The 18,240-nt window shown below is 39.7% G+C and overlaps 1 protein-coding gene across 1 annotated transcript in view; it reads right to left on the bottom strand.

Annotated features, from left to right (window-relative positions):
* The window catches only part of LOC118335106 (piezo-type mechanosensitive ion channel component 2), a gene marked incomplete in the record, with an annotated part of 85,983 nt that overhangs the window by 7,458 nt on the left and 60,285 nt on the right, over positions 1-18,240 (bottom strand). The window contains 20 exon segments of the mRNA XM_035671306.1: positions 831-989; positions 1,217-1,428; positions 1,519-1,666; positions 2,503-2,635; positions 3,476-3,782; positions 4,967-5,155; positions 5,531-5,789; positions 6,237-6,890; positions 7,646-7,819; positions 8,267-8,460; positions 8,604-8,770; positions 8,969-9,049; positions 9,246-9,366; positions 11,500-11,603; positions 12,832-12,900; positions 13,156-13,277; positions 14,323-14,412; positions 15,062-15,209; positions 15,996-16,110; positions 16,335-16,578. Of these exon segments, the coding sequence (XP_035527199.1) occupies positions 831-989; positions 1,217-1,428; positions 1,519-1,666; positions 2,503-2,635; positions 3,476-3,782; positions 4,967-5,155; positions 5,531-5,789; positions 6,237-6,890; positions 7,646-7,819; positions 8,267-8,460; positions 8,604-8,770; positions 8,969-9,049; positions 9,246-9,366; positions 11,500-11,603; positions 12,832-12,900; positions 13,156-13,277; positions 14,323-14,412; positions 15,062-15,209; positions 15,996-16,110; positions 16,335-16,578 (3,690 nt within the window).

Raw genomic sequence — 18,240 nt, 5'->3', positions numbered from 1 at the left:
TTCTCTTATTTAAAATGATATCCAACGTACAGTATATAGTAACAAACAGTCTGGAGAAGTTGAAGTTAAAAATTGCAGAACACACAATGGTATGTGGTGTTCATTAAACCCAAAAATATTAAATGACATATGCTGAACCTATTTTTACTTTAACAGATATATAATAATCTAATAACTAAAGATGTGGTTTCCAAATCTAAAATATATTACATGAATAATGAGCATTACATAACATAACCATGGCATGATTAGAATTGTGATTATTTTCATCGCCTTTAGTCTACAAAGTGTCAGAAAGTATTGTAAAGTCTTTACCTTTTATCTAACCAACAGATCGAAACCCAAAGACAAACAATTTATAATGATACAGAGCAGAGATGGGTAGTAACAGAGTACATGAGTTAAACAGTAGGAACGAGTACTTTTCATGTTCCTTTTAAAAACAGTACTTCTACCCTTTACTCAAGTATATTTGTGAACCAGTAATCTACTTTTTACTTCACTATATTTGCATTTACACCTTAGTTACAACTAGTCTGCTGTAAATCTGGGACTGAGTGTGCAGATGTCAAGAAGAGGCAGCTTCCAGAGACAATATCTGGCCAAACTGGAGCAAATGTTCTGTATTTTTGCACATTGACATTGAAAAAGCTTAATACTGCTGCTGTCTCCTTTAACAAACAACTTGTTTACACAATTTTGACAAAATTAACTCCAGGTGTAATCTACTCTGTCTCCTTTCAATCTCTAGCAACAGCAGCTAGACACAAGCAGAGCCTCGGACCTGTTTGCCCAGCTGGAAGAAATGATACTTTCCCAGCATAACTCACCCTTGAAACAGGAAGAGGTTGACATAATTGTAGCTCTTGGTGAGGAAGTTTCCCAAAACGCGGGTGGGGTAACCACAGCGGATCTGATAGGCTGACAGTCCGAAGTAGATGCACTTGACAAAATACCACATCTGGGCGACTATGTTCTCGCTGAAACGCCTATGAGGGAAAGAGAAGAGAGACAGTTTGTAAAACTTACGTTTTTTCCTATTTATAGGCAGAACAAAGACTCAAACATTCATAATTCTTTTAAAGTTCCTTTAAGCTGTAAAAAAAATCATATTAAAACTTAATGCAGAAGATATTTTAAGCATGGTTTTCTTTATCTGAAGAGACCAATAAATACATACATGTTTGGCACCTCGAATGTGAAGTACAGTTCTTACTTTTCTGTGACTCCTGGCAGGATAAAGAACATCCAGAAGTGGATGCCGAAGAGGAGGATGACCTGGAAGATGACCTTGCCCATGACGGACTTTCTGAGGTAGAGGGCCCGGTCCACCACCATGGTTCCAAACTGGATCAGCACCATGACCAGGAAAGGTCCCGGCACCTGATCCTCTGAGAGAGAGGACGTGATGTCTGCCGCTGAGTGTTTCTAGAGGGGATACGCATGAATGTTAATCTTCCCATAAGTGATTTTGTTTGTGGTTTCAGGTGAAAAGAATAATTTGAATCTAAAACTTACACCAAAGGCCCAGAATCCAAACACAATGATGATGAAGTCGACCGTGTCGGCGAGGAACATCAGCACATAGACGTCTGTGACTGCGCTGTACTCTGGATGGATCAAGTTATGGAAGAACTGCCTTATAGGAAGGTAGATCTCCATGAACCTACAGAGAAAAAAGAAAAAATAATGTTACTAAAAGTGAAAAAAACAGGTGAAACAGGTCCAGGTACGTCATATAAGCTCTGTAGAGTTCTTTAGGACTGCTCTGAACTGGGTTTAAGAGCTTTTATGCTGTCATTGCTACAGAAATCATCTCTTTTGGCTGCTAATGTTTTGAGATATTTTATAATCTTAATGTAATAATCTCAGTAAATTATTGTTTGGATTGGTTTTAGTAATCTTTATGGTTCATGACAGGCTTTGGGTTGATTTAAGGGACAATTTAGGTTGTTTTTGGATTAAATCTTTGTATTAGAAATATTATTACTGCCCATCTTGTCCAGGAACTTCTTAAAAAAAAAGAGATTTAATCTCAATCAGGTTAAATAAAGGTTAGAGAAATACATAAGTTGACAGACACCACTGGTTTTATTTTGAAAAAAACATAAATGATTGAATTATCTTCTCTTTGTGTTTCAGTTACTATTGTAGATGTAATATCTCAGAAACCACTTGTTCCACTGTGATTAAATTTAGAACAATAACAATAACAGCACTTACAAAAATTACAATGACTGGCCTAACGGGAATGCTGTAATTAAAGGTCTAAATTTAGACCTTTGAAAGGTTTTAGCTGCTGCATCACTGATATGATTTTCCACAATGCATCGTCCATTATTCGTCTAGAATTCTTGCTGAGCACAGTTCTCATCAATGCCCTCATAAAGTTACACGCTTTGTTGTATAATTACAGTCGGTAAGCAGCTGTGGGTGGAGATTAAAAGACAAAAAAAACCCCAGCTGCCTCAACTTTTATGACCCAGCTATGCTTCATTGTACCGCTTTATGATGAAAGCTTTTCCTTTGAGGAGCTGCTCCCTCAGCTTCTCCATGATCATCTGTTTGCGGGTCTTCTGATGGACGCTGGCCTCACTGCCATCCTTGCGGCTGCTGTTGTGGGAAGCAGTACTTCCTGTGGAAACAATTTACATTTCGAGTTGTAAATTAACTGTGACAAGGTCTTGAGTCACTGATACAGCAACAGAGATCCTCAAACAAAGAGTCCAAATCCAAAGGGTCAAGGCTAGAGACCACAGAAAACTGAGTTTGTTATGAGACAGAACCCAAATGATTCCTTCTGTTTATTATTGTTTAGAAGAGTTACTGCTTGTTACTCTCTAGGCTTTGCATTAAGGGAGAGAGTGTTAATTGTTGACTTTCCCCATTCAAGCTCATGTTTTGAAGCAGTTGTCTAATTAGTAGGAGGCAGAGGTGGGACCAAGTCATTGTTCTGCAAGTCACAAGTCCTAAACAAGTCATAATGNNAATGCCATTTTAACAACAGAACAAACTAAACTAAACTATCTTTGGTATCATTTTTTAGAACTTTTAAACCTTTCGAGTCTTCCACCCACTTGAAGTGCTTTACATTACATGTCACATTCACACATTCACACAATTTGGGGTTCAGTATCTTGCTCAACATGCAGAGGGAGCAGCCAGATTAAACCACCAACCCTTCGATTAGCAGATGACCCGCTCTACCTCCTGATTGACAGCCGCCCACAATGCTGTTGGACTGGTTCAAACAAAGTGGATCTGGGGAATTAAGTGCTGACTTGCTGGGAATGAATAGTGTTCACGTTGATTGTTTCAGCACATAAAGGGAAAAGTAAATTATTTGTGGCACACTTTTTTAAATAACATACCTTTCGTCCTGAAATGAAGTATTTGTATAATTTTGTGAGTCTGACTCGAGTCCACACCTCTGGTAATAAGAAACAGACAAGATAAAATATACAAGGATCTTTACCTCTCTTGGACCGCGCAGAAGAGTGGAGAGATCGGTGAGAGATGTGCGAGCCTCCACTGGAGCTCTTGCGGCGCTGGTAGGTCTGCTGTTGTGGGTAGTGCACCAGGACGTGTCCGGAATCAATGGAGGTCCCAAAGTTAATGGATCTCAAGGTCTGATTGGAGCCTCTCCTCTCACTGATCAGAGAGGAGGCGGGTTCGGACTCTTTATCACTCTCCACCTTGTCTTTACCTTCGTCCTCTGACTCACTCTGACGAGAGGCTGCTTTCCTCTCTTTGGGATCGTCTTCGTCCCACAGACCATGACACTGGAGACGGAAAGAGGAAGAGAAGAGACCATGTTGTATTTCATGCCCAAATGATTTGACAGTCTGGTCCAGTTGCATACAAATATCTCACAGTACGTCCCAAACAATCACAGTCACAGTGTTTGTCCCATGAACGGCTAACATTGCACTCTACAGATTTTCCTTCATTTGCTGAGAAAGAAAGAAAAGTGCAAGATCGGGTCAATACCTTTTATTCAATATTGGATATCAGCCAGGCTGTGTTGCTAAAAGCTCATGCGGTTCCTCCCTGACCACAGATACACAATCAATCAGAGGAATTTAATTTTCTTTGCATTTTACATATTTTGGTTTTCTGTTGTCTGTAAATGTAATTAATCCTTAAGGAAGCAATGTGTTGTAGAGTTTCCCTTCAATTAAATAGATGTAACCACTTAAAAACCCACGAACATTCAATTAGTTGAATGTTTGTGATGTTTTAGAAGCTTTCTGTCAAGAATACATTTTATGTAAACACACAGACTTGTTTTGAAATGTTGTGGCATGATTATATATACTGAATATCAGCACAGGGGATTGAATACATTGAGTATTATCACAGTGATTTACAAATATTGGCATCAGCTATAAGTTTGCAGAGACGTCAAAAACAATATTGTTGATAACCAATATTCAGGTGTCCATAGGGACACAGAAAACAGGTTTTGCCCCCATCACTTAAAGGGATAGGTACAAATAAAAAGTCCTCATTTATATATAGAACAATTATATCTATGGGAAGCGCTAATTGGCTTATTGTGTTTAACTGATAAAGCTGACAATATTCAAATATTCAGATTGCTCAAAAAGACCAAAACTAACAATGTGTGAACACTTTCTTTAAAACTAAAGTACTAAAGTATAAAAATACAAAATAAACAGCTAGGCACTTAATGCAACTAATTTTCAGCAACAGGTTAACACACATTTGGTGCTCTTGTGAATATTTACAGCAGCAGGACAGTGTAAATAAACTACAGTGTGTGTTGTGTTCATGGTAATAAAGGAACATCTCACTCAATCCAACGGAAGTCTATGGCACAATACCTGTTTGTGGGATCAATTATTTTTTGTTTTGTTCTTTTAGTGGAATTTGAATGTCACCATATTTATCCTTAATGCACATATTCAGGTTAATTGTCTAAATAGTCTGTGTTTGCAGGCACCTTGAGAATGGATCTGTGGAAGAAGAGAGCCAGTAACTGGACCAGGTCGTAGTGTACGTAACCATCCTTCTTCTCCACACCAATGATATTAGGAGGGAAATATGGTTTATTCTTATTTAACTTTGTTGAATGTGATTCGTTGAAGGGGAAGAAGCCAAACTGGAAGAAGTACTTGACGACGATGGTGACCTGGCGGGAGAACAAAACTAATGTCAGTGAAGCTGTCAGAAGTATGTCAAAGTTTGTAGAAAGAGACACAAATTCTGATCTTACTCTTAAGACTACAATGTAATTAAGTGTGTAATAAATACATCAGTCAAAAAGTGTCAAAAAATACATAAATATAATAAACTGATCTTTACAAACTTAAAAGTCTTAACTTTCTGCCGTTCACAGCAGAAACAATTTAGTTCAGGTCTGTACCACAGCTTTATATCCAAATGAACAACACTGTTACCAACACTAATAAAAAATAAATAATAACACAAATCTACTTTGATTTTGATTTGACTTTTATGTAAATGTTTTTAGAAAGGTAATGTTTTAGAAATGACATCTTCAGACCTCAGTATAAATAATGGCAGTCATCCAGTAGCGCTTGCTGGGCCGGGGAACTGACAGCATGGCCCAGAGGAAGATGGTGATGGGAAGGACCAGGGTGGCACATGAGGCCGACACCATGTGGTTGATGATGATGACCAGGTAGCACACCATCTCTGAGTGAGCCACCAGCATGTTGTAAAGGGCGTAGCAGAGCTGGAGGATCAGAGGCTGCCTTTTGTAGAATGTATCTGACTGCTCCAGCTCATCATCATAAAACATCCTGGACAGACACAGAGAGATGAATGAATGATTTGGTATTTTATTATTTTTCTTCCTTCAATTAATTTGCATAATTCTAAACTTGCAGGTTATTCCTGATTTACAAAAATGCCTGCAATCATGGACGGATTACTGAATGCTTCTGGACTTCACCTGCAAAATGTCACTGAAAGAGACACTAAATAACCACAAAGAGATGCAAAACAACCATAAAGGAACTAAAAATGACCAGAGAGAGAGAGGTAAAGACACAAAATTACAATGACACACAAAATGACCACACCAAACATTTTGGGGACTACTCAATAAGCATTCTGTATATATCAATAATCAGACCTGTGTGGATGCCTTGTCCCTATTTTTTTAACAAGAGGAATCTGTAGTGAAGCATTTGAGACAAACAACTGTTGATTGTGATCCCTGTGAGGCTTCTTGTTTTTGGACTTACTTGTTGAGCAGCAGCTCGCTGGCGGTCAGCTCGGTGGTCATAGAGGGCAACATGATGTCTGACCTGCTGTCTGAGCGGCTGTCAGAGGTCATAACCATACGCCTCTTCCTATCCATGTCACTCTCATCATCGCTAACTTCCAGACGGTCAAAGCTGACAGCCTTGCTGTAGCTGGGAGGCACGTCAGCGTCAGATGTTTTGGAAGCATCTGTATCAGGGGTGTAGAGGAGCCCTGCTCGCCCCTCTGACTGCGTGAAGTCCTGCTGTCCTCCCCCGTCCTCACTCTCTGTTGTGAAGTCCTTCTCCTGGGCGGAAGAGGCAGACTCCACTCCCTCGGGCCTGAGGGAGGGGCCCTCATCAGGACCAAAGGATTCCCAGGGACCCTCTTCTCTCTCTTTGCTCTCCTGGTCCATTGGTACCTCTGCTTCCTTCTCACCCTCCACTCCCTCCTGGCCCTCACTCTCCTCCTTCTCTTTCTCCCTGGGTTCTCCGTCACTCCAGAGGCCGCCCTCGGCCCCCTCACTCTCGTCTACCTGCTGGAATTCCCAGGGAACCTCCTGCTTCTCCTCCCCTTGATCCTGCTCATCCTCCACTTCTTCTATGGTGTCTGTGGTGCCCTGTCTGGAGTAGAGTGTGACGCACTGGGTCGCTTCACTGAGGGGGACAAAATCGAGTCAGTATGTGTTCAAGTTTATTTGCTTATATTTCTACTAAATTAAAAAACTGGAAATAGAATCTCACAATTTATACAGAATAAATTAAAAAAGGATTTTCTCAGGGTGCCAGTTGGGCTGATATCGACTTCTGTGTTCTCATAATGTACCAACCCATATTTATTGAAGCCTTTTTATTTTTAACCATCCACTTCTTTGACTGGAATTGGATTTTCTATGCCACACTTTACCCATGGATGAGTGCATATGTCTTCCTTTTTAAAAAGGAAAGCATTTATGAGCAGTATGTAAAATAAACATTTACTATATGGTTTATAACACACTGTATTATAGCTATAAGCAGATATAACACAATTTTTAAGTATAACCTCTATAAGGACAATTTATAAAATTACTGTGTTTTACGATTTTTTTAGGGGGGTAAGTAAAGTTTTACCAAAAAAACTGAAACATGTACGACACAGTAAGTATCAGCAAACACTGAAACAAGAAACATAATATTTATTCCAACTTTAAATACTAGAAAGGCAATTACTGAGCAGGAAAAGACTATACGCTGTAACACTGCGACATGCATTTTTCTGGTTATTTTTGTGTTTTTGACAGGATGTAGTAAACAAAGGGTTGTAGAACAGTCATGCAATGAGCTGAGATGGAGTTAAAATAGACAAGTTGATAAGTAAGTAATGATAAGTAACACAGGTTGTGTATATGGGTGATGCAGATGCCAGGCACCTGGACATGAAGCTGCTGCCACTATCCATTGATGAATTGGACTGGTCCAGGCCGTACATCTTTCGCAGTTTGGGCCTGGCGCGTTCACTGGTTTTGGGAATGCACTCCGGCATTCCATCAAGGTCTTCCAGGGTGGATTGGCGAGAAAACAGTGTGGTTGCCTCGGTAAAGGCACTGAGAGGTGATGAGAGTGAGAGATGCAATGATCAGTGATGATAAGGATGAGATGGTATCTAGGTTAGCTTACACAGAGAGAGGCGATCCCCCTACATACTGTGTAATAAAAGCATTAAAAATGGAAATGATCTTCTTCTATCTCTTCACATGACCGTAAAAAGCATTAGACGCAGCAGAGAATGAGGATGAAATGGCTAAATGTGATGATAACCACATATTATTAAACAACTTCTTCCTTGATAATGAACAATTCCTCAAAAAAAAAAAACATGAATCTGAGGAATTGTGATGCAGGAAAACTGTAACAAATCTTTACAAATACATGGGTAGATGAAGATGTCATGAAATAATTTCTCTCACAGATAAAAACTCCCTACAACATTTCATAATGGGGGACACATTTGGTCTCCCATGTTGCAACCACTCTCAGGCTCTGTTGTGTACCTGGATATGCTGTCTCTGGAGGCTGTGGAGTCCTGGCTCTCCATGCGGTAGCCTCCTCGCCTTCTTCGGACCCTGGTGGAGCCTGAGGCCGACTCGTCATCGCTTAGCTGATCCATACTGGCCTGCCGGGACATGTTGAGCCTCATGGCCTTCTGGTAGTAGACATGGATGCTTTCTCTGGACGGCACGTTACCCTGGTAAGAGAAGAGGAGTTAATAATTTACTAGTTCTCTTAATCACATTAATGTCCTTAAATTAGTTTGTAAATAGTTAGAAAACAAGACAAATGTTAATTCATAAACTGCACGCCCAAAGTCAACGTGGAGGTTCTCAGTACCTTTTTGACCTCTCTGGTCAGCATGCAGCGCTCTATACGCAGCACAGTGGAAATGTCGATGTACTCTCTGCACATTTCATTCATCCACTTGGTGAAGCTCTCCACGGTCGTCTGGAAGAGCACCCAGGTGAACTTTATGATGTTGAACACTCGCTTGATGATGTTGTCTGGGGGAAAGAGGCATATGGCACAAATGCTGTTACAGTTTATTACAAATTCAGTCACATAAAGCAGAACTTACAAATTGGTGGTTCCTAACATTAGTGAGAAAACTTTAATGAATTACTAAACGTAACAGAACACAAAATCAAGTAAATCTTTGCTTTCAAGGTCTCATAAAACAGTTTTCCTGAGGAGAAACCAACCTGGACTACCAGACTTCTTGTTCTCCTCACTTTTTTCTTGCCCGTCCGAGAGCTCGCCAACCTCTATGACCACATGACCCGCTGTAATACAAGAAAGACACCATGCATACTTGTTACTAAACTTAAAAAAGTAGTATTATTACTTTACTTATTACTCCCTGCCAACAATAATTACTTACATAACTAGTTACTGGGGAAAGTAATATTATTACTAGTAATGCCTTACTGTGCCACACTATAAAGTTAAAGCTTGTTTTTATCTCTAGAACTTGCTCACCATTTTTCTTGCTTTTTCTGTGTCTAACTCCTTTGGTGTATTTTTTCCAAAATTTGCGTTTCTCTTTGGCTCGTGCCTTCAGGGCAGCTTTGGGGTCTGTGATCCAGGCATGATAAAGAAACTGGAGAACGGAGAAAAGTAGTAGCATCAGTGAAGGAAGTGAAGAAGATGAGAGAAGTCACTGAGGTAATCATCATGCAAGAGCAACAACAAGCAAAAGGAAAAATAAACACCAATGCCAGGTGGTTTTAGTCTGGTAATTAATTACAAATTCATTACAGATCATTTTCAAAAACAATAACTTAACTTTTCAAAATTATTTGAACATAACATTCGAACGTAGCTCATATATTCAATGCTTCTCAGCAGGAGACTTTACATAGCTTCATTGAACGTAACAAGAAACATTCAGATTCCAGTAAAAACTTGAGAAAATAGTCGTCATTGTTCAGTTCAAGCTGTGAAACATGCACAACCACCAGTGTATCACAAAAAACAAACAGTGTCTTTCATCAGAGGCACAGACACCAACTGCTAACCCTGCTGTTGCTTCACTGATCGTGATAACTCACAAATGCTTTAAGCTCAAAGCAGGAAACCACACAAGAAAGATCAAAACAGACAGTAAACACAACCAACACCATGTCAGAATAAAGCTCCAGTTCATGCAACACAACAAGCCAACAAGCCAGACAGGTGAAAGAATTTCCCTTCCAGTTCATGTTGATGATTTATGCTAAATTAGTGTTCGCTTGTAATGTGGATAAAGTTGTCTGCATGTTTGATATTTGTGCCGAAGCAGAGCACCGAACATGAGCTGGAAAGGCAGTTTGCTGTGGTGTTAGCTGTTACTAAAAGATGTTCATACAGAAAGCGAGCTGTGTAAGTTCTGGTGGTGAGTACCTTGCCTGCCTTGACTACATACTGCAGGATAGTTTTAGGCAGCCTAATGACAGACTTGGGCAAAGCCAGAAGAGCAAAGATAAACTTTCCAATAGCTCGCTACAGAGAGACAACAGAGTGGGAGAGGGTTAGTATGATCAGAAACAACAAAGGTTAACTGTGTGAGGAGACAGTGAACAAGAAAGGATTTAGTAATTGAGAAAACTGTTCAGATAGTTTATCATTCTTCTACATGTTAGTATTAAACACCTTCAACTTCAAAAATAATCCATTAACAGTCAGAAACTCTAAAATTTACTCAAGAAAACTAGAATCAACAGCAAAATATGCACAGTATGAAAAGCAAAATTCACACAAGATATGTTGTGCAAGCAGTATTTTTAGTTAATTAGTTAATTAGTGAACATTTAGCATATAGAATTTCAATTTGCATGACACTAGTAACAACAAGCACTCAATACAGTCAGGGGTGGAAATTACACTTCATTTCATTTTCACTTTTTACTCCACTACATTTATCAAACTGCTGCTCTTGCTAGTTATTACTTTTCTTATTAAGAGAATAAAAAACACACGTTTATAAAATACAACTCATTATTAGTGATAAAACCAACTGTTTGCAACTAAGTTAGGGTTCCTTGTCACATAACAGATGTCTGTGAGTTCCAACATCCGACATTTCTTCTCTAAACTTCTCTCGTGATTTCATTTAAATAATGTTTAAGGCTCAAAGACGTAAAATTATCTAATATTTCACAAAAAATCTAACATGAGGGAAATGTAAAAAAAAAAATGCATTCAAACTTGTGTATCAGAACTTCTTTTTTCCTCTCGTATTAATCATCTCACAACCACTCAAATTTATCTTGTGACTCTTTGGAGGGGCCCGACCCTAAGGTTGGGAACCTCTGAACTAATATAACTGGATATAAAGTAGTTAATACTCCGCTTAACCACAACCAGCTTTCTGATTACACATTAAAAAAATATCACACATAATAATATTACAGGAGACATTTTACAGCAAAATCAATACTTAGTATTTTATGTAGTTTATGAGAATTTTTGTACTTTTACTTAGTAAACGATCTGAGTATATTTTCCACCACTGGATACAGCAAATGTAATGGAGTAAAAAGTACAATATTTCCCTTTGAAGTATACAAATTGGAAATTTTGAAGCAAAGTAGAGTACTTGAGTAAATATATTTTGTTATTATATACCTCTGCTAAAGGCAACATCCTCATTAATAACAAAAAGATGTGATCAATTGATTAAACCGTGACAAGGACAGAATTATAATCTTGTTTCACACTGAAACCGATGGGAAAATGAGTCACTACTTGTCACCTGAAATGCAGACTTCTTTGGCGGTTCTTCATCTTTTTTCTCTTCCTCCTCCTCTTCCTCCTCACTGTCAGTTTCAAACAAGTAATAGTCTCCACTTCTAACCACTGAAGGGGGAGGGGCAGAGGGTAAAGTGTAGTTACATTCAGTCAAAATAGAGGATTCATTCATCGTTTTCACAACATTAAAATGAAGCTCAGAGAAGGTTCCCTCACTGAAAGGAAGACGCACTAAAATCAAACCACTTACCTCTAAATTATATTTAATTCGCTACATATCAATAATTTAACCAAGTCTACAGTAAGTCAATATATTTACACACTTTTAAAAACATCAGACATGAGAGGATGAAACAGAAAATACAGAAAAGACACAACGCATCTAAAAATGTTAGTATGACTGATACAACTATGAGCACAAAGCACAATGGAGAATGTCAATTAAAGACTCTTATTCCAATAAGCACAGTCACCTTTAAGCTATTTGATAGAGCAAGTGACTCCTGTCTGCAGTAGTTAGAATGGGATAGACAAGGCTGACTTATGTCCTTGAACAGAACCACAGTGGGCGGGGGGTGAGGGAGGATGCTGGGATATGGAGATGAAACATCAAATGACAAAGAGATAAAATGGAGAAATAATTTGAAAATGTCATGTGGGGGTGGAGTACGATATGAGACATGAGTTCAAAACCAAACAGGCGGCCACTGTATTGACTCATAAAGAGGCTGCTATTTCTTTTGTTTACCACAAAGAGACTGGATATGTCATCATTTTATATATTCCATTGCTGGATCCAATTGTTCTCGCTGTGTTATTTTTCTCCTGGGTTACACCTGTTTGGTGATCATGTCTGCAGGCAAAGAATGAACAAACCCATCATCCTTTATTCCAGTACTGAGAATAAAGGCGAGTCGACTTCATATCTTTGCATGAAAATGTTGTACAACAGAGTGATTCTCTACTGTGGGCTCCTTAGGTGAGACCGATGGTGACGTTTATGTTTTAAACAATGTCAAGTACAAACCTCCAGCCGTTAGTCATTTTCTCTTTCTTCATCGTCTCATCGTGTCTATTTAAGGCAACCCTGCTCTGCTCCGATACTGACACGGTTTTATAGATCATCTTCAAGTGCCTCTCCACACACAGTGTGCAGTTACATGAGAACCGTACGGGTACAAGGGCCCTTAAATAGAGACAGAAAATGACTGAAGTCTGGATGATGCCTTCAGAGCCCAGGGGCAGTATGGGAATCCTCAGCGTTCTGGTCAAGGACACAAGGGCCAATCAGAGTGGAGGAAGAGAAAAAAGGGGATTGGGGGTGGGGTCAACCTACTGGAAGCATGGTCAACCCACGGCCTCCACCACTGCTTTTTTTTGGTCTTGGCTTTCGTTCGCTGTGCTCCTAAAATGTCACAAATACAGCAATGAAACATTTCATAAGAAAATGATTTTGTTTTTGCAAACTTCAAAGCATTTTTTTTTGTCTTTTTAAGCTGCTCTTTAAATACTCATGAAAACACATCATCACACAACATGTATTAATAAAATAGGCTGATTAGGCATTAATACACTCATTGTCCTTGAGCACTACTAGCAATCACATAACCTCAACACCAACTTTGACTGCACAGAGAGACGCTGGCAGCCTTCATCATACCATCATCGTCATCTTCCTCAGGCTGGACGGGGGTCTGTCCTTCTCCAGACTCCTGCGCCAAGCTCAGCATCTTCTCCTTGCCCCTCTTAAACTTTTGCTGCCTCACCTTAATGCGCTCCATCCTGATTAGATCAGAGAGACAGTGAAGAGACACGAAGTATCGACACAGAGGAACATCACCGACGGCCCAACAGACTGACCATAAACATCTCCAGGCTTCATATGGAAATTAGTGTAGGCTATGTAACAGCGGAGTGCTCATTAGCGCGGGTGAGTGGATATTATCAGTGCTCATGAGTAACTCCTGAGGTAACTGTAAGTGGTGGAAATACATTGACTTTATGTAGTATGATATACTGAGAGATGGCTTCCTGGAAACAGTTAAGACGGAGCCAGGAGTTGCTTTTAATCCAGGACAGATCTTAAATGGCTTTCTGAATCATGTTTACTTACTTATGGGTTAAATTAGGCCTAACCTATACTAATCCACTGCTGAAAATAGTCCCCAACCAATACGCTGTTTATACCAGTTTGAGTTACATTTGCTAAAATCTACCTTTAAATCTGCCTTTAAAAGGAAATGAAACTGTATATTTGTGACCTACTTTTTAAAGATTTAAACCTGGTAGCAATGGGTTTGGGGCTGAGTGCTACAGACAGTAACAACACATTGCTTGTTTTAGTCTTTTCAAGGGATTTGTTGACACCATGACGACTACTGAATAATAACAGCCAAGTAAACCAACCAATCACAGTATAAACTGGGCAGCATAGAAAAAGTCCAACAAAAACTGCAATAAATCAAATGTTTTTTCCCCCAATACTGAAAATGTTGATTTGACAGTGAATCAAGAATTTGTTTGATCAATACAAATCCTAGAAATACATATATTTTAATTATTCTGACTAACTGAACTGATTCAATGATGTTTTATTGTGCATGCTCTTCGACCTCTTTTAGACACAACTGACTAAATACATTTGCTGTATCAAGTCTAATCCAGAAGAAGACAACTGCTGGATTACGTTAATTAACACATTTTAAAGATAATTTTAAGTCTTGGACAATACCCTCTCAAACTCAAACTTCAAATATTGCAGAATTTGTACAAAAAATCCGAACCACAGCTCTACACAACATGGAGTGAGAAATATTTGGAGTCTCACTGTCTCTTCAGCTGCTCCACAGATTTGCGCTCCTCCTCGAGTCGGGCTCTCACCGCCTTCACTATAGTGGCCTGAAAAAGCTCCGCCCCCCTAAAACACACAGACGCACAATAAGTGACCAATCATATGTTCAAAAACATCCAGCGTTTCCTCAACAGGTACATTGATTCCATATTTACGTATCTAACTAGGATTTAACTCCAGTATACCGGGGAAGTGAGTCACAAAACAAGCCAAGTTGAATTTTACTGAACTTCCTCTGTCATGAATGGCAATTTTTCTCATCAGTTTCTGTTGTGCAAGTTAAAATTGTTACACAGAAAATGCACAAGCTTTCGCATTATAGTGACATTGAACTGTGTGTGAGTGTATTTTGGATTTGGCTGACGTGTTTGCTTGATCCACATCACCAGTTTTTCTTCTCTTCCCTGTCGATTGTTCCGTCTTGTATTTGACATGTTGTTTGCTTTTGGAAAAAGTCATGAAAACCTGAATCCACACTCTATACTGTCGGAGTGTTCTTGTGCCTTCATCCTTCTCGAATCATAAACCTTTTTCATATCAGGCTTTTTAACATATCATGGCAGAAAAGGCCCTGCCAACCTGCTGTGACCTTTACAAATACTGTACAAATAAATTATTTCTTCACACATCCTTTAAAGGCATACAGTCACAACACTACACGAGAAGAATCTGAATATGGGAGCAGCACCTCTGGGCCTCAGCCTCAGCAGCGTACCTGGATGCGAGGACCTGTGACGCTCTGATATCAGCCACCACGTGGAGGAAGTAGTAGCTCATGAAGACTCGTCTCTGCAGCAGCAGGAAGGCGAAGCAGATACTGTCCCAGATGATCCCAGCCTCGTTACTCGGAAGCTCACATTCAGCTAGAATATACACACAACACGGTTATACACAATCTAATTTAATCCAATTCATTTGTAAAAAATTTTAACTGTTGACTTGTTTACACCACAATAATTAATTAATGGAGTCTCTCTTTAAATACAAGCAGCTAATGTGTATATGTGTGTTGATAATGTAAAAATATTACCATTATTGTCAGTCTGATTGTGATTACCTCTAATGACAGGTCAAAGTGAGGACATTTATAATGCTCCAGGATGTTAATGTCAACTCTTTACAGTATTTTCTGATTGTGGATAAATCTTACTGTTTCACTGAGTATAGTGGTCGTGTTTCGTGTGTGCACTGTAAATCAGTTAGCCAGTGGGATTACGTAAGATACAGGCTGCGCTGAACTAAACTGGCCTGAAACATAAATGGTTTAATGTCAGCTTCTTGGGAAACACACTCTTGGACGCACAGTCTGGTGTGTGCAATGTACGACTAATAGTTGTAGCCAAAAAGGGGGATTTATGCTCCTTCTAATACTGAAAGGGACATCTCACCTTCTTTTCTTTCTAGTATTATTTTTTTGGCCTTCATGCCTTTATTTTGATACCTATGGCTGGGTAGAAGCAGGAAGGGGGGGCAGAGAGAGAGAGGCAAGAGGCAGCAAAGGGCCACAGGTCAGACTCAAACCTAGGCCGCTGCGTATATGGGTCGCCAGCTCTACGGACTGAGCTAACCAGGCGCCCAGACATCTTACCTTCTTGCGAAATGTATTTTTTTTCCATAATAAAAAGAACTGAAATGTTGAGTCAACTCACGCTTATCTTTCTTGATGATTTTGTACTCGTTGATGGTGCAGGCCAGACTGAGCAACTGGATCAACCAGCAGCTGTTGTTTTCAATCAGATGGTTGATGTAGCCACAAGCCAGGATCTAAAAACAAAAATCCTTTGTCATATACTCGAATACAAAAACTTATATTATATCTTTGATTTCACATAACAGAGAAGTTTATAGTTTTTTTTCTTCAGTGTGCACATTCATGCAGACAGATGCTTTAAAATCGAAACAATACATCACCTAATATGTACGGTATGTAGGATTTGTCTATCATGCAGTTAGTTGAATAATTTGGATTTACAATTTGAGATACTCACAGACAAAATGTTCTTCATGGTGATTACGAAGATGTTGTATGCGATCAGGAAGTCCCAGTAGTGGAGGATCTTTTTGATTGGTTTTAGCAACAGCTCACCACCAAAGAGCAGGAAGTAAAAGCAGGCCACCAGGTAGCCCATACAGAAGACGCTGATGCGCGTGGTCCCCGTGATGAAGATGATGGTGAGGACAAACCAGAACATGTAGCTAAACATGATGACCTTCAGCATGTCCAGGTAGGACCTAGAGGACAGTGGTAAAACCAATATGTCAGTGATATTTTTTCAAAAGATACATTTCATGTTTTTTGGGAAGTCTTGGCAGCTCTAAATGTTGTTTACTGTCTCCAAAGGCAGATGAAGACAATGCTATCCACATGACCAGAGCTCCACACTTTAGTCACCCAATGACAACAGAACCAACTCTATGTCGCCTGAGCAAACTCAATGAGAAAGTATTTTACATGGTCAAGAATTAACTTTTACACCCACAAATATATTAGTGACCTGCAGCATCTGTAGATATAAACAGTTCATTCTAAGGTAACAAAAACACAACAATTCTTAATTTCAGGTGATTATACACTAACGATAACATACCTATGAATATTATATTCCATCTCTGCCAACAGATCCTCCTAAATGTTACACACTGGACCTTTAAGAAAATGTCTTGTTCATTTGACCCCACACTGGAGTGGCAGGAAAGATTAGAGATGAGACAGGCTCATTTGAGTCCCATGAAGTTGGAAGTAAACAGCATGGACCACGGCCAGCTGAGCTAAGTTGCTAATAAGGATGCATGTTTACCACATAATAAAAGTCAAAACAACATTTCAGTTCATTCTGCTGCTGTGTGCATAATCCGCCCATCAATCACAGTTAGTGTATCACTTAGTGTCAGGACACCGGTAAGAGTCTGATCAATGAATGCGAACCAGAGCTGAAACCCGACTCCTGTCACTCAGCACAGGTACACTACTGCGTCTCCTGTGTGCGTCTCAACATGCTAAAAGCATGCGTGCTTTTAGCATGTTGCTACATTGCTACATTGATCACCTGAGAGACCATTAATATGATGTGTGTGGAGTTAAAACATAGGAAGCAACGTGCACTAATTTGATGGAAAACATGGGACCACAACAACAGCTGCACTGTTTAGGAAGCAGCTCTGATGAAGTGGGTTTGGATCGGACGATGCGTTGATGGGCCGGAATAGCTGAGTGAGTGTCCTTCTTCATCAGGGGAAGAAAATACCTTTTCCATACTTAAAAGCTATTTATTGAGTTAGAGTACAGGGCAAAAGCGTCTGAGTCGCGGAGTGACGGACAGAGTGTTTTTGTGGATTATGGATTTCTCCCCCCCACCCCGTATCCGTAATTCGATCCTGGAGGGAAACGATGGAATAAGTGCAGAGCTGCTGTGGCGTGGACAGACGGGCTGTACAGCTCTCTTTCTCTCTACTAGGGCTTGTTGATGGACACAGAGTGCGTTAATAAAAGACTTGTCCACTTTGCGCATCAAAACAGTGGAATGTGAAGAGCACATAATCAATGACTGTGGACAGGTCAGGATGCTCTCGGTGTCTTTCTAACTCTCTATTTCCCTGCCTCTCAAAACCCTCTCTTCACTCTTTTTGTATGTGCTAGGTCAGTATCGAGCTCTAGATTCAAATATCGGACGACAGCCAAAATTCTGAATTATGTATACAGCAGGTATTCAATAACAGCTCTCCCTAAGCTACTGACATGAGCTACTGTCATCTGTCATTTTTTTTTCTTACCTTTATTTATCTAGGATAAGAAATTTGCTGAGTGAGTGTGTTCTTATTCAGCACCACCCCACTTAAGATTTCTACAGTTACACAGTTAGCAGCCAAGTACAACAACAGTTCTCTCTCTCTCTC

This window comes from Morone saxatilis, unplaced genomic scaffold (genome assembly GCF_004916995.1).
Source record: "Morone saxatilis isolate NCDOM2014 unplaced genomic scaffold, NCSU_SB_2.0 Contig23, whole genome shotgun sequence".
In the NCBI taxonomy this organism is placed as follows: Eukaryota; Metazoa; Chordata; class Actinopteri; family Moronidae; genus Morone; species Morone saxatilis.
Note: the sequence above shows the minus strand (reverse complement) of the source record. Positions and strands in the feature narration are given on the sequence as shown.